The sequence below is a fragment of the Xylaria bambusicola genome (assembly GCF_022495145.1).
Source record: "Xylaria bambusicola strain CBS 139988 unplaced genomic scaffold F5B22scaffold_11, whole genome shotgun sequence".
Classification (NCBI taxonomy): Eukaryota; Fungi; Ascomycota; class Sordariomycetes; order Xylariales; family Xylariaceae; genus Xylaria; species Xylaria bambusicola.
This window is the reverse complement of record NW_025953564.1, coordinates 368,633-391,994: the sequence shown is the minus strand read 5'-3', so window position 1 is coordinate 391,994 and position 23,362 is coordinate 368,633. Positions and strand designations below refer to the sequence as shown.

The 23,362-nt window shown below is 48.3% G+C and overlaps 9 protein-coding genes across 9 annotated transcripts; 5 read left to right on the top strand and 4 right to left on the bottom strand.

Annotated features, from left to right (window-relative positions):
• Window positions 1-42: 42 nt before the first annotated feature.
• Window positions 43-1,382, bottom strand: F5B22DRAFT_644537 (WD40-repeat-containing domain protein; the record flags this gene model as incomplete). The annotated part of the gene is made up of 2 exons (XM_047978440.1): window positions 43-1,086; window positions 1,158-1,382. The coding sequence occupies 2 exons, from the start codon at window positions 1,380-1,382 to the stop codon at window positions 43-45; spliced, it is 1,269 nt and encodes a 422-aa protein (XP_047832811.1).
• A 101-nt stretch (window positions 1,383-1,483) lies between these two features.
• On the bottom strand, window positions 1,484-6,824 carry F5B22DRAFT_598388 (mono-functional DNA-alkylating methyl methanesulfonate N-term-domain-containing protein). The gene is made up of 5 exons (XM_047974364.1): window positions 5,923-6,824; window positions 4,657-5,751; window positions 4,100-4,590; window positions 3,725-4,041; window positions 1,484-3,665 (listed from the first exon to the last, which is right to left on the bottom strand). Exons 1-5 carry the CDS (start codon window positions 6,157-6,159, stop codon window positions 1,834-1,836), a joined length of 3,972 nt encoding a protein of 1,323 aa, XP_047832810.1. The 5' UTR covers window positions 6,160-6,824; the 3' UTR covers window positions 1,484-1,833.
• A 441-nt stretch (window positions 6,825-7,265) lies between these two features.
• F5B22DRAFT_598386 (rab-GTPase-TBC domain-containing protein) lies at window positions 7,266-9,238 on the top strand. The gene is made up of 3 exons (XM_047974363.1): window positions 7,266-7,953; window positions 8,026-8,169; window positions 8,226-9,238. Exons 1-3 carry the CDS (start codon window positions 7,767-7,769, stop codon window positions 9,074-9,076), a joined length of 1,182 nt encoding a protein of 393 aa, XP_047832809.1. The 5' UTR covers window positions 7,266-7,766; the 3' UTR covers window positions 9,077-9,238.
• On the bottom strand, window positions 9,219-11,924 carry F5B22DRAFT_51875 (Sac2 family-domain-containing protein). Its single transcript, XM_047972607.1, has 2 exons — window positions 10,961-11,924; window positions 9,219-10,905 (listed from the first exon to the last, which is right to left on the bottom strand). The coding sequence occupies exons 1-2, from the start codon at window positions 11,433-11,435 to the stop codon at window positions 9,362-9,364; spliced, it is 2,019 nt and encodes a 672-aa protein (XP_047832808.1). The 5' UTR covers window positions 11,436-11,924; the 3' UTR covers window positions 9,219-9,361.
• Window positions 11,925-13,109: 1,185 nt separating this feature from the next.
• F5B22DRAFT_644533 (translation initiation factor eIF5A) lies at window positions 13,110-13,977 on the top strand (the record flags this gene model as incomplete). Its single annotated transcript, XM_047978439.1, has 4 exons — window positions 13,110-13,121; window positions 13,345-13,611; window positions 13,675-13,852; window positions 13,904-13,977. 4 exons carry the CDS (start codon window positions 13,110-13,112, stop codon window positions 13,975-13,977), a joined length of 531 nt encoding a protein of 176 aa, XP_047832807.1.
• Window positions 13,978-14,684: 707 nt separating this feature from the next.
• Window positions 14,685-16,763, top strand: F5B22DRAFT_598378 (uncharacterized protein). Its single transcript, XM_047974362.1, has 4 exons — window positions 14,685-15,484; window positions 15,534-15,741; window positions 15,797-16,183; window positions 16,242-16,763. Exons 1-4 carry the CDS (start codon window positions 14,837-14,839, stop codon window positions 16,592-16,594), a joined length of 1,596 nt encoding a protein of 531 aa, XP_047832806.1. The 5' UTR covers window positions 14,685-14,836; the 3' UTR covers window positions 16,595-16,763.
• Window positions 16,764-16,805: 42 nt separating this feature from the next.
• On the top strand, window positions 16,806-18,026 carry F5B22DRAFT_51806 (ubiquitin-60S ribosomal protein L40 fusion protein). The gene is made up of 4 exons (XM_047972604.1): window positions 16,806-17,038; window positions 17,153-17,340; window positions 17,480-17,646; window positions 17,749-18,026. Coding segments are annotated over exons 1-4 (444 nt in total). The 5' UTR covers window positions 16,806-17,037; the 3' UTR covers window positions 17,837-18,026.
• A 476-nt stretch (window positions 18,027-18,502) lies between these two features.
• Window positions 18,503-20,148, bottom strand: F5B22DRAFT_51766 (chromatin modification-related protein EAF7-domain-containing protein). Its single transcript, XM_047972596.1, has 2 exons — window positions 19,454-20,148; window positions 18,503-19,373 (listed from the first exon to the last, which is right to left on the bottom strand). The coding sequence occupies exons 1-2, from the start codon at window positions 19,704-19,706 to the stop codon at window positions 18,586-18,588; spliced, it is 1,041 nt and encodes a 346-aa protein (XP_047832804.1). The 5' UTR covers window positions 19,707-20,148; the 3' UTR covers window positions 18,503-18,585.
• Window positions 20,149-20,192: 44 nt separating this feature from the next.
• Window positions 20,193-23,263, top strand: F5B22DRAFT_598371 (Spc97/Spc98 family protein). Its single transcript, XM_047974361.1, has one exon. The coding sequence runs from the start codon at window positions 20,317-20,319 to the stop codon at window positions 23,182-23,184; it is 2,868 nt and encodes a 955-aa protein (XP_047832803.1). The 5' UTR covers window positions 20,193-20,316; the 3' UTR covers window positions 23,185-23,263.
• Window positions 23,264-23,362: the final 99 nt, after the last annotated feature.

Below are 23,362 nucleotides of genomic sequence, written 5' to 3'. Positions count from 1 at the left end.
GGTTTTCATGTAAGGTAAAGGCTGCCATCATATGTATGCAACTCAGGCAGGCCCAGTCATTCTCGTCTTCATCATACCAAGCTCAGAGCTCTTCGCCCATGCACCGCTCGGTGTTTGTCGATAGCACATCAACTTTCCTTCATCTCCGACGCTTCCTAGTATTTGACCGTCATCATCGAAGCCAACCCTCCAGACAGGCGATTGGTGGGCATCAAGTTTTGAAATTTCTTTGACCGTGTGCTCGATCTGGCCGGGTTCGCCGGTGGAGGTACGCTCCCCGTGAGTTCCAGACTTATCGATCTCGACTCTTATTCCGGAGGGCGCTTGCGACAACCTGCGGGGATGCATTTTCTTGGATGACATGCCATCGTCGGTACTTTTACCACTACTAACGATATCCTCAGCGGTCCATGTTTTGCCGTCATTCTTTGGGTAAGGTGTATCAATTCTAAAGACCCTCACAAATCCATCTTGGCAAGCTGTCGCAATCATGTCATAGCCTTTATAGTTGCCGGGGGACCATGCGACGTCGCGCACGAGGTGTGTGTGTGGTATCTCGACGGCACAATAGAATTCGCGCGCTCTGGTTTCCGCGCCGAATGAACTAGAGACAGTCTCGCGGGTCCTGAATATCTTGACACTAAGCATGCCTGAGACCACGAGACTCAATGCATCCTGTGAGACGCCGGCGCGCAAGGCATTGTAACATGGCTCGGGGTTTGGATCGAATCGGACTTTGAAACACGTCTCCTCTCCTCTGTTCGGCCTCGAGCAGGCTTGGAAGTCATCGATCTTCCCGTATTCGCTCAGCATCTCGGGTTGCTCGCTCTCGTATACGAAGAGATGGCCGTCGGTGGCAAGTAGCGCAAACCAGGTGCATCGCGTGACTTCGTCGTGCTTGAGGGAAAAGGATCGGAAGGGACACCGACCGGACTTGATCTCAGAGATAGCCCTCCCATTTCCGGTTCGGGAACTGAAGCGTTTTCCAGGCGCAGCCTCGGGGTCTTCAGCCCACAACTTAAAGCGGCCTTCGATGCCGAGGGAGGCAAGCAGGTTGGGGGAGACGGTGGGTGGGAGCCATTGAAGCTGTTCTACAGCGTTAGCACAGCGCGGCGCGAGTTGTGCCTTCGCAATGGATGGGGCCAGGCCGGATGCACCTCTAATATCTCGCCGCTGTGGGCACCCCAGTTGTCGCATAGTCGCCAGACATCGTCGCGATGGCGGTTGAAGACGCGGATCTTGCCGTCAACGCCGCCAGTGGCGCATCGATCGCCGTATGCATTGAAAGCAATTGCTTGTACCAGATCCTTGTGTCCATGTTGGATGATGTCAAACGTCATGCTCCCCTCGGCCACCGTGGGGTCGCTCAACGGAGGAGCCATCTTCGAGTGTAACTAGTTGTTCATGATGATGGATTGATGGGCGCGGTGCAGAAGCAGGAGAGGGATTGTGTGCAGTAGCCAGTATGTAGAGGTAAGTATCCATTCCAGGTTGTCTCTATTCTTACAGGGAGATACATACTTCGACCTACATAGGTACCTTACACCTAGGTACCTAAGTATGTAGGTACTTAAGGTAGTGGATATTTAAATACTATCACTAACGCAGATACGAGGAGAAAAGCAAATACGATTGACATACCGTAGCCATATTATTGACATGAGCATATTATAGTACCTTCAGTCAAGCCTTGATATCGACAGTCCTTCACAACCTCCCCAGCGTATTTGCTGGCCGACTGACTAAGTACAGAAATCCCCGTGAGTGAGCGACAATTAGCCCTTCCATTGCGTGAGATAAAGACGAGAAGTCTGTAGTTTCCGAATAGCACCCTCATATCGCAGAAGCAAGGTAATAATTTAAGAGATCATAAGTGTACTGGTAAATCAGGAGTGTGCTGTCCGTCGCAGACAGATTTTCCAACTCCGTATTGACTAGTCCGAACGGCGCGAGTAGCCCCTGGAGCTCGACCAGTTGCTGTGAATTTGAGATTACCTGTGCCAGGGATCTGTTCTCAACACAACCCTGCAACACATCTCCATTGACGTGCCCTTTGCTCGCAGGAATAAGGGTTGTGTACAGCCGAGGGTCCCCTACACCATCATGACGGGTGGGGTAGGGTTCCTCTAACGCGAGTAGCAGTTGACTTTGAATGAATTCCAACAGCCGCCAGGCATCCTCGTCAAGAATCGATAGTTGTGTCACCGACCCATCTATCGCAATGCCAAGTATGCTGTTTTGAGATGGCAGGCACCGTAAACGGGCGTATCGAGGTTGATCCCGAGTCCAAGGTGGTTGACTGAACCCATAGACAAACTTCCGAATCGATGCCCCTAAATGTGCCTGGAAGATCAATTGCAAACTAGTAGTGCACATGGGTTTGCCTGGCGGCCACAATCCATAGACGCCGCACATAGGATCTGAGACCAAGCTTAGACGTTGTTGTCGTTCTGGAGCAGTAGGTAGAGATACACTAATTGAGTCAAGCCCGTTACGAGAGAGTTCATCTGTGTGCAGCCGGATCATCCGCTCGGTTGTGAGGGCAGATTCGGACTTGTAATCAAGCACGATGAGAGAATGGTGGGTAGTAAGGGCATGCAAATGTCCCTCAACCACTTCTAAACTTGTAGCTGGTGATGGAAGCTCATATGACATGGCACATTTGAATTTCTTGTCCCGAACAACATAATACTCGATGGTTGTATTGAAGTTCACAAACAGCCCGTTTTCGTCGGTTGCCCCCAATCGCAATGCGTCCTTGAATTTCTTATAGATCATAGTCCAGAAGCGGATTCGACGTGGGGTTTCCGTGTTTCCGATGGCCGCTTCTTTCTCTTTCTCTGCCGAGACGACCAAAAGGAGTCCTTGGTTTTCTCTCGATCTAGCCAGTATGGCAAACCACTCGTAGGAATACCCATCGCGCTCATACCGCCATTTTAGTAAAGAGGAGATTTTGATGTCTGAACTGCCTAGATAGGTTATGTAGTCGACCTCTGCATACCCATCGTCAGAGTTTTGGATTTTCTTTAATGGGCGAGATAGGTCAATTCCTGTCGTAGGGTCGAGGAAATGTAAAGAATAGATGCCACTCTTCACAACCACAGTTGCGAGCGCATCCAGTGGCTCCGAGTATAGCATCGCTTTAGGGGTACCTCCAAGGGGTAGGTACCGGGGAACTGGTTCAGGACAGGGTTGTAATTCTGTTATATATATACGTGGCCCAGAAATCATAGCCCATGTTGAGCTGTCGTAGCCCGGTATTTGGTGCAATCCTGTGACAGAATGTACTATGGGGGATGGTAAATGCGGCTCATTAGCGTCGGTTAGCCAAACTTGGAAAATTTGCTCAAAATAGCCTTGCTTGGGGGATTCAACTGGTTCTTTCACGATGGCAATTCCTGTATCGTTACAGACGAGACTCGATGGACCGGTGGCCAGGACTGGCCCAGTGAACACGTAGGCTGGGGACATTCCGAAATGATTTGTTCTGATTACCATGAAGCCATGCTCAGGCTGACGATCGCCCGTTGGGCATATTGTGAGAACTTCCCCATTTCTCATACCAACCACTATGTTATCATTGCCGACACATGTTATGCTAGTCACAGCATTGACTGTCATGGATTCGGCGTCTTTACCCTCCCTCAATGTTAAGAATATTGGTTCTAGTTACATAATGGTAAGCAGCGGGTTAATGCTAGACATATAGTTTGGGGTATCTTACCTCGCTGACTGCTAGTTGGTATTTGCATCCCATGTTCGTCCCATTGGATGGAAAATATGGCCAAAGTCGACGAGTCCCTTTGCGAGATGCCAACCAGAATGCAAACTCCAAAGGAGAACGTAGCCATAGACAGGGCTGTGACTTCACCGTCCAGGTCGAGGGTTTTATGTGATACAAATCTAGCTTCATCGAAACGACATGCAATTAATTTGAAAGTGTTGTGTGAGTAGATTGATAAAGCAATGGTCTCATCGGCTATGGCAGCATCTGTTATAGTCGCTAATTGATCCTCGATCATATCGAACCTATGTTGATAACTGTCGGTGCAGGAAGTCAATCAGTACGAAAACTTCAAATTAGAATCGGTTGCCTTACCAGCCATGTGGAGATATAATTGTCGCATGCATAGTCGTTACTTGGATCACAGTGTCCCTAGACACATGGACCGCGAGTGTAGTCGAGAGAAGGTCAAACATTACTTCACCATGATCTTTCTCGGATACCTCAGAGAGATCTTGTGAGATATGTAGAACGGCTGAATTTTCCGGAAGCGCGAGTAGCATAAAGAACCCTCCTCGTGTTGCAGAATCCAAGCTGGGGACCGCCCAGCACCTTTTAATGGGCGAGGTATACAAGAGATCCAGGCCAATCTTGCCTTCAATCCCATAACGTAGCTCGACAATAGCACCAGATCGGTCTCTGCCAGAGCAAGCAAATATCCGCCCTGAGGCTGACACACTACTCGTACCTTTCTCAGTTGAGGACGGTCGTTTTGAAAGTTTCTCAGGCTTTGTCAATAACATGTCAACTGTAGGTGACCAATTAAGCAGTTGACCGATACGCTTGGGATCACGTCTTGCTTCCAGCTGAGCAAAGGGATAGAGTTAGCCTGACCTTGGAGTAGTAGAAAGGGACAGACCAGCACAACTTACGATCCAAATTTTTCCGTGGCCATGATTTCCACTTGCCACAATAATATCTCCATGAGATGAGCTGAGAGCGGCAAATGAAGAATCGATGTTGCATTCTAGCGGGCCCATGTATAAACTCGACTCGATACCATAATCATTGATCTCTAGAAGATTTATCCAGCCATCTTCTCTAGCTAAGTATATGAGGTCAGTAGCTGCGTGGTAGGACTCCTCTCGCAACGGCCGTGTCCAAGCTATCCACATTGGAGGGCGAGTGCCATAGTGCCAATCGGTGGCATCTTTATGCGCCAATGGAAAATCAGCGAAAGTCGGAGAGCCACCAAGGACTTCTGAGCATATTCTCATAGATCTTTCCGTTATGAGTAAAAACTGACAACCAATAGTCAACGGTATAATCAGCACAGGGAGCCCAGCGGTTACATCGAGTCTAATACCTGTAATTTCATCGTTCAGCGCATCTTGCAACGACTCGGAATCCTCCCATTGGTAGATGGCTAATCTGAGCACCCCCGATCGTGCGATTATAGTGGACAAGACAACATGGGATGCGTTTATTGAGTCAGTGTAAAGGAATTCAAGTTTGTGAATAACACCCCTCACTGCTCGTGCCTGTACTGATCTAATGGGCTGTATGGGTAGCCCCTCGCTAAACTTTCTGCGAAGATTTTCTATTGAATCCAGCTGATATACGATGAATAGATTTTCGGAGCAAGCGAGAGACATGTATTGCCAATCGGGGCTGACCGTCATGTGAAACCCTGGATCTACCAGTTTTCCACTAGAAATATGATGCTTTGATGAGACGAAGTCCCAGCCACCATTTCTGTTTTCGCTCATGAACAGAAACTCAAGCTGGCCATTAGAGAGCACTAATACGAGTACCTGCTGGAACAATTCCATATCTCCGAGCAAAGAAGTTGAGACATCGTCGCTGGTTTGGTGACGGCTAGCCTTGACATCCTGGTTGCGTTTTCTTAGGTAGTCATGAGCCCCTATAACCTGGCATTTCCGGAGCTTCGAGCAAGTGTATACTTTCCGGGTAACAGATTTCAATTGGCCATCTGGGCCAAGTTCGGAGATTTGAACAAATTGATCCTATTATTGTTAGCAACGGCCTTCTTCAGACATCCTCGACTAGCTAGAATTTAAACCCATGGTGCATTGGGTATCAGGATGAGTGATTCAAAGCCAGATAGAGCCGTAAATATCATTTCCCAGAGGGAGTTTAGATAGAATAACAAAGGAATAAAAAAAATCAAAACATACCCCTACTAAAGCTACGTCATTGTAGCGGAACGACCGTAGCTGCGCGGGAAAAACCCAGCGGATAACGGGGCTTTCAATGGCTGTTTTAGTAAGAATGCCACACTTTGGCACTTTCGGAGACGACGGCACCGCCGATTTAGTACGAGAATGGGACGCCATCCCAATGAGTTCCTCAGCGGTTACGGTACGGGTCACCCATTCATCGTCGACCAAGACATGAGTCTGGAGAGATGCCATTGCGCCGTCTCAGATAGGATACGTATTGGGGATTCTTGATTAGGCGGGTGCCAGTAACGCGTGCCCGATGGAGATCCTACTCGGGTTGGCTGCTGTCCTTGAGCACAAAAAAGGAGGAGAAGAGAAGTGGCAAAGAGAGGGAAAGGACTGCGGCAAGCTGGACTGTCAGCGCCCGACAAGTCGGGCCCAAAATTGCAATACGAGTTGGCTTTCCAGCTTCGAGGCAGCTAGACGAAGACGAGGCAGTTAAGTGTAACTTCCAATTGAATCGAACCCTAGCTCTTGTGCAGAACTCTGCTCTGTCCCTTCGAGTTGTTCGTTGGGTCTTTGAGTAAGAGAAGGCACTGCATCATCATGTATCGACATAACCCGAGAAGTTCGACTTATGATACGTCACAGTCACAATATGTCGACAGGTCCCAGAGGAGGCGGGGCGAGATCCGACAGGCTGGAGCGCAGAATACCTAGCAGCTGCCAGACTGAATCGAGGCTCAAGACAAGTCGCACCTATAAAGACAGGATAGATGGCATTGCTGCACCTTGATGCCAGTAAATTGCCAACGCGTGCCCGCTACTTACACCATCAACTTTGAAGTGAGGCGTACTCAGCACCTTCAGGAAGTGAGATGTACTTAGATACCTATCTACATGTACGTAGTAGGTACGTACCCCAGTCTTTGCTCAGACGGATCTTCGATATCAAACTTATGCCTTATATGCATACTTATGCACCCACATCTACATAGCTAGAGGTACCTCACATGTACTACCCTCGCTATCTACATGTACCATACAAATGTAAGGCATTTCTGTACCAAAATTAGTAAGCCTTGTAAATTTCTAAGGAATAATGGTAGATAATAGCTCCCAATATCCGAGATTCCCATTCTTAATAAGGCTAATACAAACGTGGGCAATTGTATTGCATCACAGTCGACTCAGTACTAGGTACCGGAACCGGGCTTGTACAGAGGCTTCCTCTATCTGCAAATATCCAGTAAATGACTACCTACATATAGGCACCTAGGTAGATATTCTTCAAAGAGATATCCATATACTTGGCCCGTGCATAGGCTTGTAAGTGGCCTCTTTAGGCATTGCTCCTTCTCACATGAGACTCATCTCTCAATGTGCCTACTTTTTCTATAAGAAGCAAGAAGTCGTGTTGGAAATGAGAAGGCTCTGCGAGGCTCATTCACCAGATGCAGAAGCTTACTTCGCTCCCGCTACCTTGGACTTCGCTGTCCCTTTTGATTACGACCGTCTAACTTCGAGTTTAATCGCCTGGGTATCTGCGTCAATGACGCCAGCTATCTTAAAATCTTAGAAAAAGAAGAGAAGGGAAGAGAGATACGTGCGAGGAATCGGGAAAAACGAAAGACGGTCGATTTCGTTTCTATTACCTAGCTACTCGCCGGCCATCAAATGTAGCCTAAACAGGGTCATCTGTTATCCATCGCATAACATCCTCATCTCCGACACTGTCCAGATTACATAACGCTGAGGTGCAGAGCCGCCCCCATAAGTCATAAGTGACACGCCAGGCTCTGTCGCTGGTAAGACCCACTTGTCGCGAGGCTGAGCGTGGGCTCATCACCTGCAACCATATGGCTTCAACCGAAGAACACCAACATCCCGAAGAAAGCCAAGCAGATACGGAGTCTTCTGTATCAGCCAGCGAATACGAGGAAGCCCGGATTTTGAGTGCTTGTGAACGGCATGATATCGAAGAGCTGAGGGTCTTAGCCATAGGGCCAGGTGGCTTTCTGTCGGACCAGCTACGAAGTCAGGCGTGTAAGTCAACTGGCCCGCCTCCTCTTCGCCTGCAGAAATGTACATGTTTCCAATACTAAACTCGCCTCACAGGGCCAGTATTGCTCGGCATTGATGCCAATGAGATTATCAATGGATCTACAGAGGCTTCTGGTTCGTGGAGGCAGCTACCACGACACCGGGATGAAGAGCAAGTCAAATTAGATGTCGATAGGAGCTTTGTCTACTACCCAAATGGTACGTCCTATAGACTGACAATACCTATGTTCACGCAATTAACGATTCCGCACTAGATAACTCGCAAGCCCAGCTTGATGAGAAGAAATCCGAGCTTTCGGATCTCATTAAACAAGTGCTTCGTGAGCAGCCATATCTCTGCTACTTCCAAGGTTACCATGATATCTGTCAAGTGCTCCTTCTCGTGCTTCCCGCTGGCTTACGGGCACCAGCCATGTCCCGACTCTCTGTGCTGCGGATCCGTGACTTCATGCTGCCCACGCTAGCGCCAGCGATCGTGCAGCTCCGTCTGATCCCGGACTTGCTGCGCGCCGTGGACGAGTCGCTCTTCCAACACCTCTCGCGGAACGAGCCGTATTTCGCGCTCTCGGATACGCTGACCATGTTCGCACACAATGTGCAGCGGTACAGCGACATCGCGCGCCTCTTCGATGCCCTGATCGCCCGCGAGCAGGTTTTCAGCATCTACGTCTTCACCCAGATCGTCCTACGCCGGCGCGACGAGCTACTCGAGCACGAGGAGCCTGACATGCTCCACTTCACGCTGTCCAAGCTCCCACCCGACCTCGATCTCGAGGCCGTCATCACCGAGGCCGCCCTCCTCTTCGACAGACACCCGCCGGAGTCCCTGCGCTCGTGGAGGCACATATCCAGCGCCAGCGTGCTGAAGACGACGCGCGACCCCAAGGCCCTCAGCCGTCAGAGTCTGCGGGACGGGCAGGAGCTGTTCAAAAAACAGGTCCGCGAGCTGCGCTGGGCCGAGCGACAGCAGAAGATGGTGCAAACCGTATGGGCGAATCGCACCCTACTCTTTACGATTCTCGTTGGCGTGGGTGCTATATATTTGCGGAAGACTCCCGCCTGGGCTGGCCTCGCGGCATGGATGACTAGATTTATTAGAAACTGAAAAGTTATTGATTTATTTTTACTTTCTTTTACTTAACTGTTTAGTTCTTACGGAAGAAAATAGATGTGCCTTTTTAAATAAATCACGTGTTTTTTCCCTTGGGTCACTGCTTCATTTGTTGTAGAGGGATTGGTTTACGAATAGTAAAAAGAAAGCGGTACATCCAAAGACAGAATACATTTGTCAAGTTCGATTTTTTATCTTCGCATACACATGACGTTATCTATCACATTCATTGACTCATAAGAGTTAAATCGCTAATCACCGACGAAAAACACTAATCACTTATGCCGCCTCTTGGAACGCCGCTTTCAACCCTTCGAAGTGCTCCTGCTCTTCGCTCGCTAGCTTGCCACCGACATCGCTGATGATGGTCAATATCAGGCTGTAATTAGTGTACAGGAATCGCTCGCGCTTTCTCTTGTCCGTGCCAAAGGCTGTGCTATGTTTTGTCAGAAAGGCCTCCAACTCGCTTCTCAGTCTCCTCAGGCTCGTAACAACAGGCTCATCATCCCCAGCTTCGGTACTCATGGAAAGAATCCCGTGAAGTAGTTGCCCGAATCGCTGCGTAGTGACGTGAGGTGCTGTAGACAATTTGGCCTGGTCGGCCTTGCCTGGTGGCCGCGTTGGTAGTGCAGTGGTTAGGGCTCGAATTGACTCGCAATGTGCATTCATCACAAACTGCAAACGTGGCCAGAGTAGCATAGCGGTGCCGTTGATATATCCTTCGGCAGCTGGTATCTTTCTCCGTTGGAGCTCAAACTGAAAGTGTTGGTTGAGACGAATAGACAGAAGGAGTCCAAGAGCGTCGTATGTCTCTGCTACCAGGTTTTTTGTCAACGCTTGTCCGAGTTGTAATGTGGGCTCAAATATATAGGCAAAGTGGCGAGAAATGGTGGAATAGCTCAAGGCAGGGGAGAAAAACGATGCAAGGAATGAGTACTCTGATGTCACGTTGTCGATGAGAGCAAGATTGAAATTGCGAAAGGGAGTCTCAAGGTAGTGGGTGGATTGATCTTCCTCGGCCAAATAAGAGGATATCGCAGCTTGATTGCTAGTGCGGAGAATATCGATACGGTGGCCTAGACTGAATGCATCATGAGGCGGTCCAGCTATCCTCGAGCTTGAAAGCACAGCACCTCTACGTGATATGTCTTCATTGCCCAATACATCCAATTTATCCAATACGTGAAGTTTGATTTTCTTCAAAGCATTCTCGTATCGTGTGAACTGATTTATATAATACCATCTCATAGTATTCATGTACGCGAGGCATATCTCATTTGCCAAGGTAGACTGATGTCTGTGTAAAAATGTGAAGAGGTCCTTGAACTTGAGAAAATTCTGTTGCTGAATGATCTGTGCATTTATATGAGGGGACCGGAGGGCTTTGATTTGCGCAACCAGAAAATCTCTGATCCGCTCGATAGCTTTTTGCACCAGCTTTTCTAACAGAGGGCCAAGATCCTGCAATCCTTTGTTCTGCTCCAAGCCTGAATCGCTCCTCTTGTATGCAGTTTCTCTCTTGTCGATTTCGTTTAGAGCCTTGACCCATGCCTCGTCAACGTGACCGTCTGCTATCTTGGTTACAATGATGGGCGAAATGCTGATATCTTCAACAGCAGGCGCCAGCTCCTTTTCTACAGCTTTGCGGTTCTCAAGTCTAACGTTGAGAGTTGCCGACCTCGCTTGAAGGGTTTCGATATCAGCTGAAACTGCAGCCAGATCATTTCGGAAACTCGCAAGGTTAATCTCAACAGACGCAAGAATTTCGTCACAGGCTTGAATCGATTGGTGTAAGTCTTCGAATTTAGCTTTCGCAATCTCATCTAGTATTTCATGTTAGCAAGAGGGACACCACACCGCAATCTCATAAAAACCTACGCTCTACATTTGATTCTTGTCTCTTCTTGTCCGTATATACAGCTCGAGGTTCGTCCGACAGGGCTAGCGAGCGCAGAGACAATGTTCCAAAGTCGAATGTAGCAGCCAAGTCTTCTGATGTTATCAAGGTGGTTAAATTTGGTGAGTGATCAGATGTTGGAGGTGAACCCGGTACAAAGCTCCCGCTTAGTAGGGCCCCCAAAACATCAACAGGATCTGGTCCAGCATAAGCAGTGGTAGTTTGTTTGAGATTGGAGCCAGTGGCCCGCCGGGAGGAAGCTAAAACAGTCGAGGCAGACGAGTCGGTAGACGCAAGGGAGAGGGAAGATGATCTCGGCGAGAGACCAGGGCGTTGTTGGGAGGTCAGATAGGGGCCGAGACCACTCGAAGGCCTCCGTGTCGCTGGAGAATAGGCACGACTGGAGGTTTGAGAGGGCGATGGCGATGGCGCCCCGGCCAGACGATCGAGCCACATTCTTTTCCCAGCACCTATGACTCGCCTACTCGGCAATAGCACTGGTTCATCTCAGGGTTGGGCGTCCGATGCTAAGTTGGTAGTATGAAACGGTTTATTCCAATCAAACTTCGAATCAAAGATACATGGATGGTCGAATTGCAAACCCAGTCGTAATTTTTAGGTGTTTTCTAGCGGTCTCAAAAGATAATGAACGAATCTAGGTCGCGATCGCGCTTCGAAGTTTGCTTTGCAAGAGGACCTCGGACGAACTTCCATACATACCCCCTAAGTAGGCATGTAAATGAAGACATGTAAGCTACGGTAGGTATGTATGTAGGAGGTAGCTCAGACTCACAGGTAGGGGTTACCTACAGGTATCTAGGTATAGGTACTATTACTATGTAGAAGCAAAAGCGGATTAGTTGATTAGATAAGTACACTAGTCTAAGTAGGTACTAGATAGATTGCTGATAAGATAGGCGGGAGCTGGGATAGATTCTCCCCCTTCCCCAGGTCCCTGCGGGTTCTCTGAGCCAGGGCAGGGTACCAAGTCCAAGCAGATATAGGTACTTAAGTATGCATACCTACCTACATACATACCTCCTAGGTATAATGTAGGTATGTATGTATGTATATATGTATGTACAGTTGGTAGGGACCTGGGCAGAACTTACTGTAGAAGCTGCTCAGGTGAGATAGAAAGGATACCTGATATGCGACGAGTAGGTACGGAGATTTTAAGATACTGGGCCGCCCAAAGAATTCCATATAGGTACCAATTAGAGTCAATCTTGCCTGCATCCATGGATCTCATCCACGTCCCTTACCTCGTTGCTGCGACTATAAATCCCAACGCTGTGACTCGAAGATTTAGGTTTTGGGCATTTGTCCTACGTTTCTCCTACATCACACAAACCTAAATCGGATGATGATAAAATGAGTCAAAATTTCCAAACCGAGAAACATCCAAGTTCCAGGTTAGATCCAGATCTTTCTTCAAACCCTGACAGGATCGGTCTAAAGCATACCTAGGTACATACGGAGAACAGTTCCTTGGATATGTATGTACCTACCTAACACATGGATGTAGGTCCCTGCGTAACCACTAGATGTATCTACCTACCCACTGAGCTCTAATGAACAAGATACATATGTACTTACCTATGCGGGTAACAGCGTAGCAAGTCTACCTATGTAAGAAACAGTCAATCAGATGTCAAATAATTCTACATAAGTGATCTGCTTGTCATTCATATTGCCCTGCTCGCCCTGGAATGATTTGTTATTATAATCAAGCAAGTTATAACTAGCAGGCAGGTTATAAGAGAACTATAAGTAGATACATATGTACCTACATACATAGTACAGTAGAGGTACATAGGCAAATCTCAATGTATCCGCCTGCTCAACCCCCACGAGACCCAGGCAGGCGAATCAATGGAAGTACCTACAGTACAACTGAATGTACCTACGTCTTGTGGATCTAGATACTAAAGTTCCGGCAAATGAGAAACCAGCTTTTCACAGGAGTATTTTTTTTGGAAAATAATAAGACTTCCGCACCAACTTCGACCCCTCCTCCTCCTCTTCCATCTTCATCTCCCACTCAATCTTTTTTCCAGCTTGTCACTTCTCCAGTTGTGCATCACTTCCCCTCCTCCGCGCCCATACCAGCACAACTCTTCTATCACAATGGCTGAAGAGGTGAGTCATTCTGTTGTTGAATAGCACACACATACTGCAGACCGATCGACCACCCCCGCACTTGGATCTGAATATTCCCGTCCTCCACGCGACAAGGGCATCTAATCGCCAATTCATGCCCAGAGCAGCAACCCCGCACTGTCTTTTGAGTCGCCATTGGCAGAACATTTCATTCAGAATCACATTGCAAGCTTCGTAGACTTGCCACTAACATCCCGTCCAGCAGGATTACGAGTTCACCACCGGTGGTGCCGACGCCTCTCTAACCACTCCCACACAATGCTCGGCCCTCCGCAAGAACGGGCTTGTCGTCATCAAGGGACGTCCTTGCAAGATTGTCGACATGTCTACCTCTAAGACTGGCAAGCACGGCCACGCCAAGGTCCACCTTGTTGCGACAGATATCTTCAACGGGAAGAAATACGAAGATCTTTGCCCTTCCACCCACAACATGGATGTTCCCAACATTAAGGTTGAGAAGAAGTCTCTTGTATGTAAAAACTCGACTTCGCTAGAAGAACGAACTATGAGAATAACATGTCATTCTATTCAGGTATACGTCGAGCTCGACAAAAGTGGAGGAGATGACCACTTCTTTGTCTTGCAGGATCTTGAGACTGGCGATGAGAGCCGTGAGCACAAGGTGCCCAATGATGAGCTCGGTAACTACGTCTTGAAAGACCTGGTAGACTCGGATGAGGGAGCCATTCTAGATGACAGCAAGGACATTCGTAAGTGTTTCTTGCTCGACCAATTCATACAGAAGCATTAACAGATTATAGTTATCACTCTCACTCATGCCATGAACATCGTCCAAGCGACTAAGGTCGAACTTAGGGAACGAAAGGATGATTAAAACTCTCCAGGATGTATGAAGCAAAGCGCTCAAACCGAGTAACTGGGAGTTTGGAATCTGGACGCACTATATCACGTCTCGCGATTCGTCATGAATGCCAATGAAGACACATCAGGTATTCATCTGACTTTGACATCTAGCCATAGCTAGATATGTTCACAACGAAGAATGCACTTCCATAAGTGTAGCTTGTGTGTTCAATCCTATAGTTACAAAACCTTAAGAAGCTCCGAACTGCTCATCAAGGCGATTTGACGAGGTTATGTTATGTAGTACCTACGAAGACCTTTGCCATAAGACCACGTGGTAGAATATGCCGAAGTGATAGTAGTACCATGCTATGTTCTATTGAAAACCACTCGACAGCGACTTTTGCGATAAGCAAGACCATTTTGAGAGAAAAGGTGAGTATGCCATATTGTGACGCATTATAATTACCTTAGGTAGGTACTTGGGTAGGTATAATTTAAACCCTGCGATGTTCACTGCAGAAGGTTGATGTGTGTTATGTAGCTATCTAATTTCGGCTTCACAATTAACTGTGTTTTTACTCCGATGAAATTAATATCTCAAAAATAAAAATAAAATAAAAAAGTAAAATAGAACGATTGGCAATCTTCCAATACTTACGCTGACAGTTTGTTGTCGAGGTTGGTGCTAGGCACGTGGTGTTAATGATAACGTATGCGACCTGTCAACCTCGGTGTAATTTGTAACCTACAGCTAATCTACCATAATAAACCCTGTCTCCTCTTACGCAAATCGACTCACAAATGCCTATTATCTTTACCAGCCCACTTTGTAAGCCTAATTGTGCTGTCAATGTGATCCAAAGACGTTGAATGCCAAAATAATTCTTATGCCTCGGACAAAGTATCACAAATTCCGGGGCGGCGAACGATGCGACGAGTGTGGCGCTCGCCAATGGTTTGCGCAAGATGCCCTGCGGTATTGCCGAAATGGTCACCGTCTTGAGGGTTTTGTGAATCATGAGGGTGATGAGGACGCTTTTGGCACCCAGGGTCGCGTGTCACGGAAGAAGAAAGAGACCCGTCGCAAAGTCGCCGTCAAGCTTGCGGGTGACGATGGCCGCGAGTTATACCTCGAGGTCCTTCAACTGATTCTTATCCGTCAGGTACAATGGCTTGTTGACACTCAGGGCTTCCCTGACGATTTCACGGAATTGGTGAGGGCACTATGGACACTACGTGTGCGTGATCTACCTTTGCGGAGGCGCGAGAGCGGTACGGAAGGCAGAGCAGGTAAAGGATACGAGTCGGAAGGAGGCGCCTCGTCGGCTTGGTTCAGTTCCCAGGGCGAATCCACTGATGTCGATTTCTCGGATGCAACAACGGCCACGCTGAATGCGCGGAAGCGATGGCCGTTACCGCAACTCATCGATACTCTCGCACTATGCTATCTCGGTTGCTTAGTTAGACAACTACCAGTTTCAACGGCAGATTTTTATATTTGGGCACAGAAGGGAGATCTAGAATTTCTATCCGCCGTATGCTCGTTTCATGCCAAGAATTGCCGGCAATGCTAATTTGCTACAGCTGAATCGAATACCTCGCAACGTGCGTGATCGTTTACCTCCCGAGTTCCATTCTGCGTTACAGGTGCGAGACCACATCCCAGCTGGACGGTTACAGAATGCGGTTCAGCGCTTGGTCAAATCATTCAAATTGAACTACGATATGACAATTCCTCCGCTGAACTATGTTCCCATAATACTTCGTTTCATCACGGATCTAGTTCTACCAGGTTCGTCTTACCCCTTTACTAGGAATTACGTCGTTCAAGTATTGACCTGGCGCAGTCGACGTATATATCGCCGCTAAATGTATCGGGGAAATCCTCAAAGCGGAGTTTTGCTATCCCTCTCAAGGCGATAAGAAGCTACGTACAATGGACAATCCTGAAGTTTTGCTCATGTGCTTGGTCGTTGTCTCCACGAAATTGCTCTATTCTCTCGATGGAGTTGAGCGGCTTCCAATAAGCCAGCTAGACCCAAGACAGACGAAGATTGACTGGCAAAGTTGGCGGAATATAGTAGCAGAAAAGCCTGTGAAGGAACACGGTTATTTGACACCAGGGGAGGAATACAAGGTTACGAACGATGACGTGATGAATATGGATAAGGCGAAGCTTGATGACTATATGGATTGGTTTGAAAGGATGTGGCTACATAACAGAGAGCCTCAAAGTAAGTTACAGCCAAGTAAAGGTACTATGCGGTCCTCGAGCTGACATAACTGCTAAAGCAACTGAAAGGGTACGAGATCTATTTGAGCAGAAGAGGAGCTCGGCCACAATAGACCAATCTGAAGATCTCAAGAGCCAAGGCGATCAAATCAAGGAAAAATACGACAAGCTTAGTGAAGCAATCGAAGTAGTCGATGCGACGACCGATTTTTCAGAAAATGTAAAGACTGAGCCAAGAAACCTATGCCCAATTTGGCGCCGGGAGGTAGACTTGCCAGATGCCGCGAAAGTCTTGTACAGCAAAGCAGCAGAACTGGCTGCCATACCACTGGCAACATTGATACGCGGTTCGATGCAAGTTGAAAGGCAGATAGAGCTTTGGTGCATCCAACAAAATGAAGGGAAAGGGTAAAGAAAGAGTCAGTAATTGATATTGAGGACTATCTAAAGACCTATTGGACAAATGAGATGGGCGAATCCGTACACATCCAATGTCTAGAATGTGAGATCAAGGGATCCCTAACCTCTCTTTATGTATCTAGGTACATCCGGTTGATAATATGCCTATAACCATACCTGCGTTAGTTTTCAGAATTTATGCATCAAGTGCTATAATTGTTGTACCAATTATTGTACCCTAAGTCGGGAATCCTGGGCTGGGGCACGTGGATGAAAAGTGTTATCGATTAGGAATTTCGCACACAAGCGAGAATCTCAGCCGCCAGCTGGCTGACAGACGTCTTCGCGCGCACACTCCAAACCCCCACCACACCACTACCTGACTTATTGACCATTCGACTTGGCTTCAATTTTCGTCTGCATCACGACAAACCATCACGAGGAAAAGCAGCCAAAAGTACGCATTCCCCAAACCCCGTTTTAATTCAAACTTCGTTCAGAGAAGGGCGTCATCTTATTCCGATGGAGACTATTTGGACAACACGCTGACCGCTGCCTCTCCCTGTTACAGTGCAGATCTTCGTCAAGACCCTCACGGGCAAGACCATCACTCTCGAGGTCGAGTCCTCCGACACCATCGACAATGTAAAGAGCAAGATCCAGGACAAGGAGGGTATCCCCCCGGATCAGCAGCGTCTCATCTTCGCTGGAAAGCAACTTGAGGATGGCCGAACTCTCTCCGACTACAACATTCAGAAGGTTCGTGTGCCTTTCCAGACCCCCGAGCAGCCCTATTTGAAGAAGAAATACTCGCGGTTCAAGCACCGAAGAACGGGCGAACAGCCTCAAGAATAAAAAAATTCAGGGCATAATTGTTAATGTTAGGTGAATTTCACAGGAGTCTACTCTTCACCTTGTCCTCAGGCTGCGTGGCGGTATCATTGAGCCCAGTTTGAAGGCTCTTGCCAGCAAATTCAACTGCGGTTCGTACTCTATTCCATCGCTCCTTGTGAAATTTGGATTACTAACTTTATCACCAGAGAAAATGATCTGCCGCAAGTGCTAGTATGTTTGCCACCCATCAAATCATTCTCGCGGTCGTCATATTGCAAGATAGCGACTTAACCAAGTATGTTCGGCATAAACTAACTTTGATTTCCCTCATAGCGCCCGTCTTCCTCCCCGAGCCACCAACTGCCGCAAGAAGAAGTGCGGTCACACCAACCAGCTCCGACCCAAGAAGAAGCTGAAGTAAACGATTTCGCCACCTATGCTGGTCGTGTCGGGCCGACCTGTCTGCATCATCCGGCTTCGAGGTCACGACGGTTTACGGAAGAGGTGTTTGGGCATGCGGTGTTTGATAAGGAAGGCTCATGGGTTTCTGCCGTTGCTTCTGATGAAAAACAGGTATTATGACATCAGTTTAGTTCTGCGGTAATCAAAATAAATTTGCATACAAACACTCGATCTCATACGGTTTATCCAACCGAAAACTAGCCTATGATCATCCTGATACTATGAAACACCTTTGATGGTTTCATTTGTTTGATTCATTAATAATCTACTTGTCTATCAAATGTGTTTTCAATAGCAAAATTGAACCATGATGTGGAGTGAAAACACACAACAGCATTCATGATATACACGGCAGAAAGCTTCATCCCTTGCCTCTTCAAAACTGGAAAGGGTATCTCAAGACGCCGACCCCTCAAACAATGCCAAAGCCCGCCGCCACGAAAACAAAAACACCAACTCGTGTATCCGAATAATTCTGTCCGGCCAAACCCTGTGGCTTTTTGTGGACACATACTTATTTTGTACAGCATGCCGTGGCTATGATGATTGTATCTTTTCCGACCCATGAACGCCTGGCGTCAATCCATGCCTATGCAATTGTAATCATCTCATGTGTATGTGGGAGTCTACTGATGATGTCACCTCTGGTTCCTGCCTTACAGCGTCAGTGCCTGAAACAGAGAAAATCATAGGATATCTCAATAGCGTTCAGTTTTTCTTGCGCCCTCCCTTGGGACGCCCGCGACCGCGACCTCTGCCGCGCGTGCTCCCACCGCGACCCGATCGCGTGGGAGGGGCCTCGGCCTCCTCCTCTTCGTGCTCTTCTTCGCTACTACTATTTTCGTCGTTGTTGTCTTCGGCTTCTTCTTCTCCTTTTCCTTCTTCGTCTTCGTCCTCGTCCTCGTCCTCGTCTGCCTCGTCCTCTTCAGCGTCGTGTTCGGACTCCTCTGACTTAGCGCTGCTCTCCGTCTTCGCCTTGGCCGCGGCGCGCTTCTGGCTCCGCGCTCTCCGCGCGCTCCGGGTCACAGGACTACTGGCAACCGGCGTGTCGCGGTCCGTATAGTCGATCGTGCTAGATCGCCTCGTCTTGGCCGTGGCACTACCCGCGACACTAGCGGCATCTGTGGCGGTGTCGCCTCGCTTGCGCTTGCGCATCCCTTTCCTTGTAGCGCCGCCGTAAGAGCCTGCTTCCGCGTCCGTATCGCTCCAGTTGTCTGGCTCGTTCTCGTCGGCTGCGGCGCGCGCCCACATGAGGTCGTGGAAGTCGTTGGGTGGCAGATCGAAGTCGTTGTAGATCTCCTCGGGCGCCTCATCCCCGCCTAGCGACTTAACGTAGTCAAAGGAGTTGTCGCGCTCGTCGATCATCTCCATGTCGAAGAACTGGCGGAGCTTCGTCCAGATACCTGGTATTCGCGTGTGCGTTTCGACGTCAGGGTCAAACCCGTGGTTGCGTAAACGCTCAGATATAGCAATCATGCGGAAATGCTTGTGCACGCCTTGAATAAGCGCATTGTTAACAGGCCAATCAGACCAAGTACAGGAATGGGTGTCTGAGTATCAGGAGCTTCCTACGTACCGGAGGGCTTCCATTTGATGATGGCTTTGAACAGCGACGAAATTTGATCTTCGGTCCAGGGGTCGCCGAGGACTTCAGACTCTGTTGGCTGGTTTGGTTTTGCGGCGACAGGTGTATCCGTGGCACGAGGCGTCTCGGAAGCCTTCCCAGGGGTATCGATATCCATCGCATCTTCATCTTGCGCTGGTGCTACGGAAGCCTTAGGCGTCGAGACCTCGGCTAAGAAAGCTTTGGACTTCCGTTTCGGGGGCATTGTATTAATAGCTTATGGCCGCAGGCTGATACAAGGTCGATCTAGATATGGTAGTTTCGTTGTATATTCTTCAGGCCTGGTGTGAACAAGCTAGCCTATCAAAGGCCCCGTCCGTTCTAATGGTGCAATATAGAATCAAGAATCTATGATAACCGGATAATGATTGCTTGTGCCTGCTATTCTCCAATGATCAATTGTTCAGTCCAGGGATTGCAAAAATGCGAGCAGGATTAGAAAGACGTTGTATTATGCTGTGATGATTAGATGTACTAAAGAGAGAGAAAAGTGAATTGGGTAATGGTTAATAGGTACCTGTAGAAATGCAGGCGCAGATTTCGGGCATGATGATGATAGCTAAGGAAGCTACACTCAGATGGAAGCTATCAGCTATGGCAGCTGCTAGTGGTGTGGCTTAGCAAGTCGCGGGGCAGACGCGATTCCCTTGATTTGTGGCGCTTGCTGAGTGCGCGCCTTCAAGTAACCTTGATCATTTGGAAATGTGTACAAAGTGCCTACAAGATGAACCAGCAGCTTACGCTTGATCACATTTTCCTCCTGCATGGTCTACTGAAGAGCCAATAATGTTATTTTCAGACCGCCTTCGAATGCCATGCCAGAAGACGAACTCTCCAATGTCTTTGCATTCCCAGATTATGAACTATCTGCCAAATGGCTAACATTGCCCTCGCAACCCGAGGACCAGTTCTTCGGCCTGAAAGTTGAGAATACCCAACCCAGCAACGATGCTGATGCTCATCTTTTTCGCAAAAGTGGCAATGAGTTTTTTCAAATCCCCGAAGGTTTCGTTCCATCCGACCTAAATGGCCATGATAACAACAGTGATGACTCCAACGATGTCACAACACCACTGCACGACACTGTGTTGCATGATCTCCATATCATTGATGAGTTATGGCATGAAGGAGATCGTCAGCCAACGGCCAGCGCAGAATACAAGACATGGGATGGTTTCTCATCTGATGTCCCACAAAAAGCCCCCCTCTTCATTACGGAGGCTGGTCCGTTAGGGTATGACGCTGCGATCAGAGACGAGAATGATCCCCTGGGTTTTGAAAATACAGATCATCTAATTGTGCAAAGTAATCCATATCTAGAGGCATTGCTCGCGCTCGCACTCGGAAGGGGCTCGGTTTTCTTCGTGTGGGATGGTAGGAAGTCTGCCTTCATCCCAGCGGTACAAGACATGAGAATATCCGGCTACTCTACCGAAGTCCTCCAAGGTATACAGAGTACCTGTCTAAGATTGGGGACGATAACCCGTTTCCTATCATCTTATGTCCAGCTTACCTACAGCATGCGAGCTAGTGCTGCCAGGATAGCATTAGCCAAAGCCGTTGATGCTTTCCTCCTAGCCATCCAACAGCAATTCGGTGAACTTAGGAAACAAGTGAAGTCACTATTGCAATTGCAGTCACTGGTACAGCCCCTTGACACCATGCTAGTCTATCTACGGAACCTTGTCCGTAGCATATCCCGGATGAGAAACGACGAACAAGTGCTATCCCAAATATTCAATGAGACTGAGATCCTGGAAAATGATCACTCGTTACTACCTGTTCTCATGTGCGAGATTTTATCGCGAGTCACAGGACCTTGGGTCGACTTTGTTGAGCAGTGGATAGGGGTGAAAGCGGAGGAAGCTTTCCCAATGACCAAGGATGGCCCAGGGAAGAGCTTCGTTAAAATCGAAGATGTATCTAGGGTGGATGACTTTGGGTTCGAAACTGAGGAGCACGAGTATGTGCTTGATGAAGCCCGCATGCCGAATTTCATACCACCCAATATTGCGGTAGTCATGTTTGAGGCCGGCAAGAACTTACGACTACTTCGAACACATCATCCAGACCATCCACTTTGTCATGTTAACATCGTTGCCTCCAGCAAACCACCTGCGCTCAGATGGCTATTCGATTGGGAATCCATCAACGATGTACAGAAGAAGGTGAAGGCATACGAGGGATCGATGCTACGTAAAATCTTCGGGAAGTCACCTCAAGATACTCTACCAAACGAACCCGAAGCCAGGATAATCTCTGGGGCGCAAGGTATACTCCGAGTGTTTGGCAATGACGGCGCACATCTTGAGAAGCAGCTTCTGGCGTCAATTCAGGCATTGGATCAAGCGCCACCTATTGCAGTTGCCCAAGATGCACTGTCGTCTTTGATCCAAACCCTTCTAGTTCACCAAGCCGACAACCCGCAGACCACGACTTCCACATTTGATCTACACTGGTCACTCATTCCACTCCATTCATTTGGGCCTCTCATAACATCGCAAGCAAGACTCATCAATCGCGAGTACATGAGACTCCTCTTCAGTACCCATGATCTTAGAGGGCATTTACGTGTGCAAAAGGAATTTCAACTTCTAGGGAACGGTATGTTCTGCAGCCGGTTATCCCATGCATTATTCGATCCGGATCTCGAGACAGCTGAAAGACAGGCTGGTGTTGCTTTGAACGGGGGTATAATGGGTCTTCGCATGAACGGAAGAGAAACGTGGCCACCTGCGAGCTCAGAGCTACGCTTAGCCTTGATGGGCGTGCTCGGCGATACCTACATGCCCCCTATGCCACGAGAATCAAGCGCATCGAGGAACGAAGGTGTCGACCTTCCAGGCGATCTCAGCTTTGCCCTCCGAGATCTTTCTCCTGAAGAGATCGATAAGTGTATGGATCCGACTTCGCTCGAAGCACTCGATTTCCTGAGGCTAGCCTACAAGACCCCAGCCCCGCTCTCGCCGATTCTAACACCAGTGATCTTGATAAAATACGATAAGATCTTCAAACTCCTCCTCCGCGTCCTACGATTGTTGTATGTCACAGGCCAGCTTTCTCGAGACACGTCTAGGATGCAGCGCGAAGGTCGAAATATGGGTGCTGTGTGGTTACGGTTTCGGTTTGAGGCTCAGCATTTGGTGCAAACCGTAGCCGCATACTTCTTCGATACGGGCATACACACGCCATGGTTCCAGTTTGAAGACTGGCTTGACGGAGTACAGTCTGACCTCACACGAGTGGACGCGGACACGCTAAATGCCCGTGTGGTGAGTCCCGACGAAGTGCGTGAAGAGCATGAGAAAATGCTTGACCGCGTCATGAATATTCTGTTACTGCGGAAAAGGCAACAGCCTGTCTTAGCATTGCTCGAAGACACCTTCAGACTAATTCTGAGGTTCTCCAGGCAGGTACAGCTGGAGGTGAGCGGGAAGGTGGAGGGCGATGCCAGCCAGGTCATAATACAGGAGCTTTATCAAAAATTCAGGAAGAAAGTGGAAGTCTTCATTACTGTCTGTCATGGAATTGGTGAAAAGGCAGTATCCACGGGCAGAGGAACGAGGCGGGATTTAGTGAATGAAGATGAGTGGCGGAACGAGAACTTCAATGACGAGAACACGATTGACAAGCTTCTTGTCAAGCTAGACATGCTGGGGTATTATTCGCGCCCTAGATTCTGATATTCACGTTGTCCAAGATACCCACAACAGATTAATAAAAATAATTGAGTTCATTCGTCGGATTAGTGTGTATGCTGGCAGTATTTTTTTTTTTTCTCCCCGTTTCAGTGGTAATTGTTAGAAGACTTCGTAATGGCATTGAATGGCCTTATGGACCTCTATACAATCGATGTACAGT